Here is a 13,654-nt window from a genome sequence, read left to right on the forward strand (position 1 = left end):
CTTATCTGTATGATTGAACGGAAACTAGCGGGATTTTACAACTCACGGGGGTGGAGACGCGGGCGCATACTAGTTAAACAGAATATTTTTATTAATGATCATGACGCGTATGTACGTCAGTTATTTGCCAATACAGCCACATAATAGAGTTGTTTTTGTTATTTTCCTTGAATCCTTCAACGTAAATTTTACGATTTTCTCTCCTTAATAACATTTCTTCTGCAAAACTTTCAAAATAAAATAAAATTTACCGACGCCATTCTCGAGTTAAGCGCTTAGCTTTTTTTTTATTTTATTTATTTCCTCTTGATTGTAACATTTACAGTTTGTAAATTGAATAAATAGATTTTAAAAAATATAAAATTATAATATTATATTGCATGTACATACATACATATAGTCACGTTCAAATCCCCTGCTGGGTGGACAGTGCCAACAGTCCTGAAAAGACTGAAAGGCCAGGTTCAGCTGAATGTAACAATTAATCATTATTATTATATATTAAAAAAAATTACATTAAATGAAACACCCAGAAACTTTCACTCAGGATATTATATGTGGCCGTCCAAGCGAAAAGGGCCCACTGAGCACTTTCTAGTTTCCGAGATATTTGAGATTTTGTGAAAAAAGGTGAAAACTTGGCATTATGCGATTTTAATGGATTTTAATGCAACATGCAATGGGCTACATTTTCGTATAATAATCGTCTGTAAATAACGAACACAACGTGAGAAAATTGCAATTATATGTTTAGTGAAAAGGGACCAGTTATCAACACTCTTTAAATTGAATGATTGAAATTGAATTTTATAATGATAATGAGTTAAATAACAACTAATGTCGATGTTTAACCAACCACAAAGACATCTACTGTCAACAGCGATATTTTATACTAGCTGTGCCCGCGACTTCATCCGCGTGGAATAGTTATTTTGGGCATCATTGTAGCCCGCGAGGATGAATAATTTCCCCCGTTTTTTTCACATTTTCAAGTATTTCTTCGCTTCATATAGTTGCAGCGTGATGTTATATAGCCTAAAGCCTTCGTCGATAAATGGTCTATTCAACGCAAAAATAATTTTTCAATTCGAATCAGTAGTTCCTGAGATTAGCGCGTTCAAACAAACAAACTCTTCAGTTTTATAATATTACTAGAGGCCGCCCGCGACTTCGTCCGCATGGAAACCCTATCAATCCCGCGGGAACTCTGGGATAAAAAGTAGCCTATGTGTTATTCTGGGTCTTCAGCTACCTACATACCAAATTTCATGGTAATCGGTTCAGTAGTTTTTGCGTGAAAGAGTAACAAACATCCATACAAACTTTCGCCTTTATAATAGTAGTAGGATATATAATATTAAATAAAAAATATTTCTGAAATGCTACCATCGGTCGTGGCAAAAGTTTTAAATCCAAATAAAGTTTATGACCAACTTCCAACAGAAATATTCCCGTCAGGTATGACTATAGAAAGGCAATGGTATTTGTATAACAAAATACGTGAATTTGTCGAAGAAGAATCTAAAGATATTTTGTGTCCCAAACCAATAGTCTTAGACGACATATCCACTCCTAGTCAATGTAGTGTAGTAGAAGGAACAACTACTTCTACTTCTAATACATCATCCAATCAAATTGCTAAGAGAGTTAGAAAAACGCCAACTTGTTCATACTGCAAGGAAGTCGGTCATAGGAATCAAGTAAGAAACGGGTCATATTTTTGTCCAAAGCGCAGGTCAGAAAATATTTGAGATTTAATTCTGACTTTTGAAACCTGTAATAGGTTAATTCTTTTTTTTTTTGTAATGTGTCGTATTAATGACTTTTAATTCATTAATTTTTATTCTTTTGACGTAAATTTAATCTGTTTTTGTATAATGTCCTACGAGTAGTATATTCTTAATAAATGTGTGTTACAATGTACGCGAAATATATAACTACCAATTAGTATTAAGTTTTTATTTTTTTATTCGAAAGTGTTGCCATAATAAAAACTAGTCGATTTTATACTTAACATATTGTTCTATTGTAATAAATAAGAATCTATGTAACTGACAACTAGATCTCTAGCTATTACAGTTTAAAATTTTATTGTATTCAACTGGGCCCTTTTACTAAACTTATTATAAAGTTAGTTTTAAGCTTCTTTTTTTTTATTCGATAATTTTTTTTTTTTTTTTTTTTTTTTTTTTTTTTTGGACAAATTACACAGATTGAGTTAGCCTCGAAGTAAGTTCGAGACTTGTGTTACGAGATACTAACTCAACGATACTTTATTTTATAATAAATACTTATATAGATAAACATCCAAGACCCAGGCCAATCAGAGAAAGTTCTTTTCTCATCATTGCCCTGACCGGGATTCGAACCCGGGACCTCCGGTGACACAGACAAGCGTACTACCGCTGCGCCACAGAGGCCGTCAGTTTTCAGAGTTTCCATAACATTAACTAATTGATTTTATACTAAACATATTGCTCTATAATAATAAATAATAATCTATGTAACTGACAACTAGATCTTAAGATAATACAGCTTAAACTTTCAATGCCTGTTTCCCAACAATTTGATTTTTGTAAGTGTGAACTTTGAAAATTTTTTATTCCAATAAATGTTATTATGATTAATTTTTTTTTTATTCCATATGATCAACCAACTATTTAACTATCCAAATATGGCCTTAACTCAATACCACCCAAGTGGTACCTTTATGCTTGGACTGCCACATATTTTCAAGTCTAACTGTATCATATACAGCGCTGATCGATGACTGAACGAACCAGCTTGATAAATGCAAGCTGTACAGCAAATAAAACCGCAGCGTGCTCTCAAAGCTTTCGCAGACACTAATTAATAAGCTAAAGCTGGATTGAAAGCTTTCATTATTTAGTTCGGACTTATTGCTATTGAACGATGTTTATTTGGCCTCTATTTTATCTCGTAACACAAGTTTCGAACTTACTTCGAGGCTAACTCAATCAGTGTAACTTGTCCGTATATATTTACTTATTTTTATTTATTTGTACTAAGTTATAGATGCGAAATAAAGATTACTCTTTCAATCAAAAACAACTGCAGGAATTACCATGAAATTTTGCATAAATATAGCTTAGACATTACATTAACATAAAAAGTAAAAAAAAAAAATATAGAGATTTTTTTTTATAATTTATATCGTTTTAATAATTAATAATATCATTATAAGTAGGTATATCAATAGCTATCAAGTAAGTCGGTCCTTTAAGAACTGTATCGGCTGCGCTGTTTCATTGTTCGCGTAGACGAAGTCATCGATAACAGCTAGTTTATAAATAAATCCAAAATCAAATTGTATTAATAGAAGTTACAAAATGTACAATTGTGCGTTCTGTGAACACTATCTATAAATTTCCAGTCTTGTTTATCTGTGTAGTGTTAAATTAATTAAAAATAATTACGCAAATAACAAGAAAAGCTGTAACTATTCTTAGAAATATCTTCCTTAAAACTTAATACAAACCAAATAAAATACAGAAGTTACACTTGATATTTTGTAAGTTTGAAATGTTCTTCTAATTATTCGATCTAATAGTATCATGACTGCTTGCATACTTGGAATAAACTTTTCTTATCTAATTTAACATGAATTATCCTATCCTGTAGATGTCAAATCTAGTGGAAACATTTAGAAGTCAAATTACTCAATAAAAATCAGAATTATAATTAACTTTAAAAAATATATTTTTAGAAGTACATTATATGTAGTTTCTAGTTAGTAGTATTTGTTTGATTGAGTATCAGGATGGCTCTGTCTTCCCCTTAAGGCATGAATACATGATTGCATGTACGTATAAGTATTGGAATCGCACTTCTGCACACACATTATTGTGTGACCATAATAATATGAAACATTTAACAGTTCCCACTGCGTTATGAAGGAATACTTAATTACACTAACCGCTGTTTTCCGTGTTAGCATTAAAGTTAATGTAACAAAATAATTTGTGGAACGACAAGATGGCGTCGAGACAAATAGTAAGCATTAAAATCAGTTAGGGGGCGCACGCGCATTTATTCTAACTTAGAATTATAGTTACCTGTTATGGGTTTTAGAGCTAAGGACTTAGTTTCTTAATTCTGTTTTATATAAGCGTTATGTTTTTTTTATCATTAAGCCAAACAGCTGAACGTGGCCTATCTGTCTTTTTAAGATTGTTTGCTCTGTCTACCTCGCAAGGGATATAGATGTGATTATATATATGTATGTTTTTGAAGGTTAACGCGTTTTGTTAAAGTAATGACTAAATTAATGAATATAGAAAATCTTTATATGTATCTACATTTTTTTTCATTTATCTTATTCAACTAGTATAAATGTGTAACTAAGTTTATACGAGTAGCCTATTGTTACCTTTTCATGCTTGATTTATCTTCTTTACCTAACATTATTTAAATTTAGATAAATTGTTCTAATATGCATCCCAAAAATTTTGTAAAATCAACCAAATTTAATAAATGTTGATTCAATAAGAGAATAAATTTAAATAAAATTAAGTGTTTAGTTCAAATAACATCATTAGTGCTAAGACCGTGTAAAGAAAACCTTAGAGACCCGCGTGAGCGATTTATTCTGACTTAGACTAATGCCTCGGGCCAATAAGCGATTATATTTGTATTATGCGAGATTGAAGTGAGTGTTACAAGTGGTGGTTTGTGAAAAGGCCAAAAATAAATTGTATAGTGATATAATTTTCCTCAACATATCTTTGAGATAAGATTCAAATACGAACATACATACATATACCGAATTCTTTATTCCTTATATGGTTACGTCCGAGCCAACAGTCTCCAAAAAACTGAAAGAAATACAAATTCAAATTCAAATAGTGACAGGCTGCTAGCCCATCGCCTACAAAATGATTCTCAAATTTCTCATCTTACCTTTCAATTGACTCATACAATTTCACAGGAAAAGGAGATTAAAATAATGAGAAAGAGATCTATGCCGTGTGGTTTCCGGTATGCCGTGTAGTTTCCGGTACCAATACAAAAAAGAATAGGACCACTCCATCTCTTTCCCATGGACGTCGTAAAAGGCGACTAAGGGATAGGCTTACAAACTTGGGATTCTTTTTTAGGCGATGGGCTAGCAACCTGTCACTATTTGAATCTTAATTCTATCATTAAGCCAAATAGCTGAACGTGGCCATTCAGTCTTTTCAAGACTGTTGGCTCTGTCTACCCCGCAAGGGATATAGACGTGACCATATATATGTATGTATGTAGAAAGATATCTAACATTTCTCGACCTAACCATCATAGTATTTTTGTTTTTTTTTTTTCAAAACCTTCCCAATATTTTCCATTTCCGTGTAATATCCATATCGGAATGCATTAATACGTAATATCAGCAAACAACGGTGTGCATAAATACCGCGCCCGAACGATATCTATCGGTGCCGGGAATTCTGATAGATGTCGGGCGTGACTCACACCGGCCATTTCACTTTTTTTTCTACTACATACATACATAAAATCACGCCTCTTTCCCGGAGAGGTACATCTTTCCACGGTACAATCTCTGCATACTTCCTTCGCTTATATTCATATCTCTCTACATGCAAGCTCGACGGTTTCGGGTACTCTTGACCTGAACCTTTGCCAAGACGTCCTTAATTTGATCTAGATTCATTCGTCTAGGCGTTTTTTCTACTATTTTGCTATAATTTTTCTGTTAGACGATGTGCCGACAACCTGTCGCTAATCTCAATTCCATCATTAATCATATGGCCTTTCAGTGCTACCAATACTGTTGGTTCTGTCTTCATCCTAAGGGATAAAGACGTGATAATATGTATGTATGTAAATAAGACTAAAATTATGAATGCAAAAGTTTGTTTTTTATGCTGCTGTTTCATAGCTGAGCCAATAGCTATAAGTTAAACTTTTGGTAATAGTTAATTATCTAGGAATTAACCTACTCTACTTTTTTTGAAAATTTATAATCGTATTACGTATACAAAAGCGACAAAGATATGAGTTTAAACTTACCGGTGAGTTATTATTTTCATTCCATAGTTATAATCTTATTTATAAGGAGTTGTGAAAAGTTTTAATTGTCTACCATGTTTACATACTTGTTTTATCTTATTCATAAAATTTGCCAAATTTATTTATTTATCTAGAAGTCATAAATACGATGAAACTCCTGTACCGATTTATATATTTATATGTAAGTGGGTATTCATATACAGAGTACGGATCATAACTTATTTAAACAAAACTGGTCAGTCTGAGTCCACCAACTGCTATAACTTATCAATATTCTAATCCATCCTCAACGAACCCCTTTTGAGATAGTTTAGAAAGTGTAAATCCCTTTATACAACAGTCGCAAGCCATTAGAGACGGGAATAAGTCCGAGATATCTTATCGATATAATCGGGTGGCCGTTATTGTCTATCGGCTCCTACTCTAGAAAGTATCGATGGATTGAATCGATTAATTACAATGTTTGCCCCGTAAGTGCATGGAATGACATCGATGTTTTGAATAATCGATCGGTATTTTGGCCGTGGGCGATCCGTTTTGTTAATGTTATCTGCGCTTTCAATTGAGATTGATTAAATTGCGCTACGGCTTAGTGTAATGTCATCGGTAGTGCAAGGAAATTTAAATAAAATCTGGTCAAGCGCTGATTTATTTTACATTTATATTAAAAATAATTTTATTTCTTTTATATATCAAAACTAAATTATTGTTATTAAAACTGTCTAAATATCGGGTCAGCTATTGAGAAAAAAATTATGATTGCCTAAATTAAATGCCTACATAGTTAATCTATTTGCAATATTGTAATGTAAGGCAGAAAATAGTTGTTAAAATAACTCAGGATCAATTTAATTTATTGCCGCATTAAACTAAAATATCCTGTAACAATAGATCAAAATATTAATCGACACATACAGAATGGTAACACAATTTACGAATTACAAAATACATCGATATTCTAAATGACAGTCGATCTTTCACAATTTGGTTAAGAATGATATCCGCTGTCGAAAGTTGAGCAACACAATAAATAGATGTGTATCGAGCTTGGAGTAGGCTGGGCCAAATTATCGATTGTTCAGGTTACAGCACTATGATTAAGGCCCTCGTACATAAGTAGTTTTGTGTGAATGTCTGTGTTCACATACAATTCTTGCGATTTCAAATCTTAAAAAAAGAGCTTAGTTGGTGATAGTTGCTTCCAACTCAAATGTAAGTCTGCCAAAGTTTTGAAGTCAAGTCACGCCGACTGATAAAGAAAATAAGTCCCTTACCATTTTGTGATTGAAATCTGTTCTAATTAACATAAGTATTAAATTCATTTGAAGCTTACAAAAAAAATTCTTCAACCTTTTGATATAAGAAACAAGAGAAAATTCAACATGCCACATTATGATATCATTTTAATTGTTCTTACCGTTGACAAGTGTATCACCCTCTCAATGGTCGGTATTTCACATCAAATCATACAATGTTTTCTTGTCACTCATGAGTTCGCATTATGCTTGTATTAACTGTTTTATGGACATAGCGTTTGTGGGTGTGTAATACCCGCTGAATGACAACTGTAATAATATAACGTTATATCGACATTACTTGAATATTGTTTTACACTTTACTTGCCGTGTGGTTCCCGGCACCAATACAACAAAGAATTGGACCACTCCATCTCTTTCATGGATGTCGTAAAAGGCGACTAAGGGATAGGCTTACAAAATTGGGATTCTTTTTTAGGCGATGGGCTGGCCACGTTCAGCTATTTGGCTTAATGATAGAATTGAGATTCAAATAGTGACAGCTATTTGAATCTCAATTCTATCATTAAGCCAAATAGCTGAACGTGGCCATTCAGTCTTCTCAAGACTATTGGCTCTGTCTACCCCGCAAGGGATATAGACGTGACCATATGTATGTATGTATGTTGTTTAACAGTTGTGATGAAAGGAAGAGTGTTGGTGTAGATGCTATGTGGGTCGTTGTCAAATTTTGCGCAGGTAAACTAGTCCCTTGACAGTTTTTACTTTATATTAATTAATAATTCAACTATTACTAAAAAAACATATTGAGTAAATAATAAATCACATTATTAAACATCTATTAATAGAATAAAGATTTAGTTTAGATGTTTTTGTTCTTTTTTTAAGTAACATAGTGGTAATTTTAGGTAACAGAGGGGTTTTCCTTATAAATTCTATCTGTCCCAAGTAGCACTCTGTCACAGAAAGGATCAAATAACTTGAATTTCTAATATATCAACCAACTTCAAAAAAATTATTACCTTAAAAGTAGTATTATAAATATATATAAAATATGTTTTAAAGACCGTTAGTATTAAAATGTACTTTTTTGAAAATTGTCTAAGCTTTGTCCCACGTATTGCTGGGAACCATTTGGAATACTATGTTACTATGTAAATCACATGTCAAAATAGAGATGGAGTTGCTTTTTTCTGACTATTCATCAGGGGTGCATCAGTTCTCAGTTGCCCGCTTGGCATTCAACGTGCTGCGTGTTTTTATTGAGCATCCACTTTGTTACTCACCTATTCCGTAAGTAAATCAATGTTTTTTCTATTATTTTATATTTAGCTTGTTAACTAAGGAGTAAATATTCTAAATTTGAAAGAAAATATTCAATCAACGCCATATTGTTTTATTTATGTCTATTGAAATGTAAAATTTACAACTATGTTACTCGCAACTCTGTTACTTGCGCGTGGTAACAGAGTTGTTGAGAAAGTAACAAGAGTTGTATTAAAACTTTACTATTTAACTTTGACTGAAATTGTATGTTCCAAATGCAATATTTTTTAATAAACTGTTTTCTAAACTAATATATAATCTTGGTACGTATAAATGAATCGTGAAAAATTGTAAATAACCCTAAAAAATTGTTACAGAATAGGATAGGATAGTCAGCTGAGAAGCAGCGACGATACCGAGAACGGTGTAAAAATAATCCTGAAAAAGTAGCAGAAGCTAAACGAAAAGATCTAGAGAGATACCATGCAAAAAAACGCTTAGTAAAAGATTTAACAACAGGTGAACATTGAGTTATAAAAAAAAATGGCGATCTGCGAACTCTAGACGGAAAGATAAGGCTAGAGCACTACGTATTGTTATGCACACTCCAGAGTCTACACCACCTCGATTAGATAGTCGTGCTTCTATAGATCAAGTTATTTCAAGGGACTATCGTCGTTCGTCAACACCCCAGCTGTCTACTTCTCGTGAAAACACTCCTCACTCAACAACATCATCGGTTGTTCGCGGCAGAAAGCAAGTAAAAAGAAACAGATCGAAATTATTTAGAGATAATACAAAGTTGAAGGAACAGTTACAGGCAGTGAACAAGAAATGTAGTTACAAAACTTTTACACGATACAGACCATTTTATGTTGTGCTTCCTACTGTTGCTGCAAGAGAAACATGTTTGTGCCGAATCCATACTAACATTCAATATTTAGCAGTCTCTGTTACTTTTTTGTCCCAATGATTAAAGAACTTACTATGGAATTTTAGGGAAACCTATTCAGTATTATATTGTAATATCACAGTACATTAATTCTTACATATTTATGCTGTTATAATGTTATACTTAGTTGTTGATATATAGACATTTTGTAGACTTTGATAGAATTTAATATCTGTTAATGTTTAATAAGTAACAGAGTTGTTTAAGATCTAATTAAATTATTATTAAAGTTTAAAAAAACGTTGTGATTCTAAACGTGATTATAAGATATATGACTGTAATTAATATAAATGCCAAAATATTTGCGACTGATTTGTTTAATTTCATAATAAAAGGTAAAACGTTATGGTAACAGAGTTGTATTTCTTTTCACCCTGACCCACTAAATGTAGAATAAGTCGTAAATTATTAATTAAACATCGCGGCCGACTATAATAGACCATACTTTAGTTATTTTAACAGGTATGGGCACAAAGAAAAGTAAAGTTTAAATATATTTACAATTTCATATTTTTACAATTTTATGTTACGTTTACCTGCCCTAAATTTGACAATGACCCATGTGTGTTTGTTTATCCAAAAAACTTCTCTGAAATAATTCTTTACACTTTGCCTTTCTTTACACTGTCCTTTGGTGGGCCTGCTGGAAAAAGAAGAAATAAGTACTGAATTTGTCTTTATTTTAAGTTTTTTTCTTATTTTCCTTGTTGTACATAAATAAATATATAAATAAAATAAATAATTAACCCCCTCTCTTTCTGTCTCTTATTTTTTAATGAGTCGTGATATATGTACTTACATTTAAAAGAGTAAACGCCTCTAGTAAAAGTAAACTACAAATTATGAGGCATCCGAGAGAGCTTTCAAAATTAACAAAATCAGTTTCATTTAAATAAATGTCAGGATTTTGGTATTTAAGATTTCACCACGGTTCAAATTTAAATACCTACGTACTCGTAACTTTTAAAATGCCGTGTAGTTTCCGGCATCAATACAAAATAAATAGGATCACACTTTTTCTCTTTACCATTGATGTGGTAAAAGGCGACTAAGGAATAGGCTTATAAACTTGGGATTCTTCTGGATTCTTGGAACTTAACGCGATAGGCTAGCAATCTGTCACTAATTTAATCTCAATTCTATTATTAAGCCGAACAGTTGACTGTTTTCTATCAGTCTTTTCAAGGCTCTGTCTAGCCCGCAAGGGATATCAAACGTGAAAATATGTATGTTACTTTAAAAGGTACTTACACACAACTTAAAAGTTGTATTCAAATAGGTCTAAAACAACTCGGCCCTATTTTGATATGTATCGAAGCAATTAAATTTTACTGCGAAACTTGAAACAGATTGTAAAATGACAAAGCTAGGCTTTTACTATTATGACCGCGGTCAATATTGACCATTTGTTGAGATCGATCAGACTCCAGTACAATGTTACCTACATTCCGTTTGCGTTGAAAGTTTGTTTTATATTTATTTAGTTTAAGATTTATGTGCAATGATGGTAAATCATTTCAGTGAAAAGGAAACTTTTATTTTCACTGTGATTGGCTGATGGCGTGTGACGTAAGTGAAGTCTCCGCAAACTTTTAACAGAACGTTTTTTATTTGTTTGCAGTGTTCAAACGCTTTGACATCAACCACCAACCGACACCGGCGCCAAATTTTGGATTTTCAAAGGTCAGTTGCTTCATACATACACTTATCACGTTTTAAACTCTTACAGGTTAGACGGAGCCAAGTTTGAGACGTGAAGGCAACTATCAGCTGAGACTCAGATACTGACAGGTTGCTAGCGCATCACCTTAAATAAGAATCTCAAGTTTAGAAGCTTTCTTTATAAATTTAGTCACATCACATTTTACTTAAATCTTCTTTAGAGTCTCAATGATGTTCAATATCACAGTCATAAAGTCAGTACAGTTAAATATAAATGAACAATTATTCTTAGAATTTTACTTGTATTTTTCATAAAACAATGTTTGAACTCACAACATATGACTCAATGCAATGCCACAGACCAATCATATAATAAGGTTTGTTTCCCACGCTGTTCCCGTTTTACAAATTTCCAGGAGCATGCCTTCTCTTTCTTTTTACACATTAACGTGAACAACAGAATGAGACAACAACAATAATGAATCGGCGCGTAAGATTGTAAGGGTGTAACTACAGTGGGTGGCAACCTCTTATTAACTTTAATATCGGGTTTTTAATAGTTGAACCAATTTTTCTTGTTCACCGCTTTATGTTTGTACTTTTTTACACCCTAATTTGGAAGAACTTTTGAAATTACTTACCGTGACTTATGTTGCTAGTAGGCTAGCTGCTAAATAAACTAATTATATATACAATTGATGTTTATTTTTGTAATTATTTTGATATAATTTTACATTAAAACCTATTTTTTTATTAACATTGTAATCTCAAAATTATTCATAACTAGAGGCCGCCCGCGAGTTCGCTTGGAATCAATCCTGCGGGAACTCCGGGATAATAAGTAGCCCAAGTATACTCGTCCCTATATTATTCTGGGTCTTCAGTTGTCTACATATTAAATTTCATCGCAATCGGTTCAATAGTATAAGCGTGAAAGAGTAACAAACATACATACATTACATTACATTACTCACAAACTTTCGCATTTATTATTGTTAGTAGGATTTAACAAAATTATTAATACACAAAATTATTGTTGTTATATTTAACACACAATCAACAAGTGTCATTTTAAGTAAAGCCCTAGTAAGTTATATGTATTTTCTTATCTATAAATATTATGTTATTTATTATTAATTTTTCACAGGCAATGAACGGATTTCTCATGATGATGACTCAAAACGGAAAACTATTGTACATATCAGATAATGCTGCTGAATACCTAGGACATTCTATGGTAAGTCAATGATTATTTACATCGACATTATAGTGAAATAAAGAACATAGTGAGTTCATATCACTTTGCCTTTATCGTTGTGATGCATTTATGTTGACTGCTACACTAAGATAATTTATTGATTAATCTTTTTTAATAAGCAGTACTTATAAAAATTTAAAGAACAAGAATGAACACGTTCACCTTGTGCAAGCTTCTTCTTTTGGCTTTAGTCCCGGTTGCATCCTCACCTCTCTGGAGAGGAGCCCGGGGTATGCCTTTGACCATGAATCCTAGATTGGGTGAGTCGGGTTTTTACACGAAGCGACTACCATCCTACCTTTGCAACCTTTGCAGTTAACCATTATTGGATCTATAGTAACACAGTTGCCTGAATGTGCAGGTTTCCTCACGATGTTTTCCCTCGACGAAATAGCATCGATTAGTATTCAAACTAATGTACCTACCTACATAGCTTTGAAAATAGTCAATCGGTACATAGCCGAGATGGGATTCGAACCTGTACCTTTCTGCGCATCACGCATTTTAACAGGGCACCTTACCTATTCGAGGACCGACGCTCCATCTGGTAAAAGCATAATGGTAAGGACATAGAGTGTGTGTCAGGTGCTTCCTTCTCATGCAGATAATAAGTGTCAATACATACATATGATCACGTCTTTATCCCTTACGGAGTAGACAGAGCCAAGGGTCTTGAAAAGACTGATAGGCCACGTTCAGCTGTTTGGCTTAATAATGGAATTGAGATTGAAATAGTGACGGGTTGCTAGCCCATTGCCTAAAAGAAGAATCCCAAGTTTATAAGCCTTTCCCTTAGTCGCCTTTTACGACATCCATGGGAACGAGATGGAGTGGTCCTATTCTTTTTTTTATTGGTGTCGGGAACCACACAGCAATAAGTGATAATCAAGGAAATAAACTTGGGATTCTTCCTTTAGATGACGGGCTAACAACCTGTCATTATTTAAATCTCAATTCCATCATTAAGCCATACAGCTGAACGTGGCATTTCAGTTTCAAGACTTTCGTCTCTGTCTACCCTATAAGTGTTATAGATGTGATTATATGTATGCAGGTTGAAAGAACAACCAGTTTGTATGGCGTCGGTGAACAATAAAAGCTGTGATTAATTTACCGGTCTTTAACGAGAGAGGTCATCACCGCTGCGGTGGTCGTATTTATATATGGATCACTGTTGAAATTTGTTTTATTTTTACGGTTTTGGATCTCATGAAATTAGATCTTAAAGGA

The 13,654-nt window shown here is 33.0% G+C and overlaps 2 protein-coding genes across 5 annotated transcripts in view; both read left to right on the forward strand.

The window, feature by feature from the left end:
* LOC106131618 (PAS domain-containing protein cky-1) overlaps nucleotides 1–13,654 on the forward strand; it is a 151,964-nt gene that overhangs the window by 53,923 nt on the left and 84,387 nt on the right. For all 4 annotated transcript variants that reach the window (XM_060949862.1, XM_060949863.1, XM_060949864.1 and 1 more), the window contains 2 exons: nucleotides 11,126–11,187; nucleotides 12,314–12,403. In XM_060949862.1, the coding sequence (XP_060805845.1) occupies nucleotides 11,126–11,187; nucleotides 12,314–12,403 (152 nt within the window). The remainder of the gene's footprint in view (nucleotides 1–11,125; nucleotides 11,188–12,313; nucleotides 12,404–13,654) is intronic.
* LOC132902979 (uncharacterized) lies at nucleotides 1,461–10,050 on the forward strand. Its single transcript, XM_060950100.1, has 3 exons — nucleotides 1,461–1,700; nucleotides 8,945–9,064; nucleotides 9,097–10,050. Exons 1-3 carry the CDS (start codon nucleotides 1,461–1,463, stop codon nucleotides 9,523–9,525), a joined length of 789 nt encoding a protein of 262 aa, XP_060806083.1. The 3' UTR covers nucleotides 9,526–10,050.

The sequence above is a fragment of the Amyelois transitella genome, chromosome 20 (genome assembly GCF_032362555.1).
Source record: "Amyelois transitella isolate CPQ chromosome 20, ilAmyTran1.1, whole genome shotgun sequence".
Classification (NCBI taxonomy): Eukaryota; Metazoa; Arthropoda; class Insecta; order Lepidoptera; family Pyralidae; genus Amyelois; species Amyelois transitella.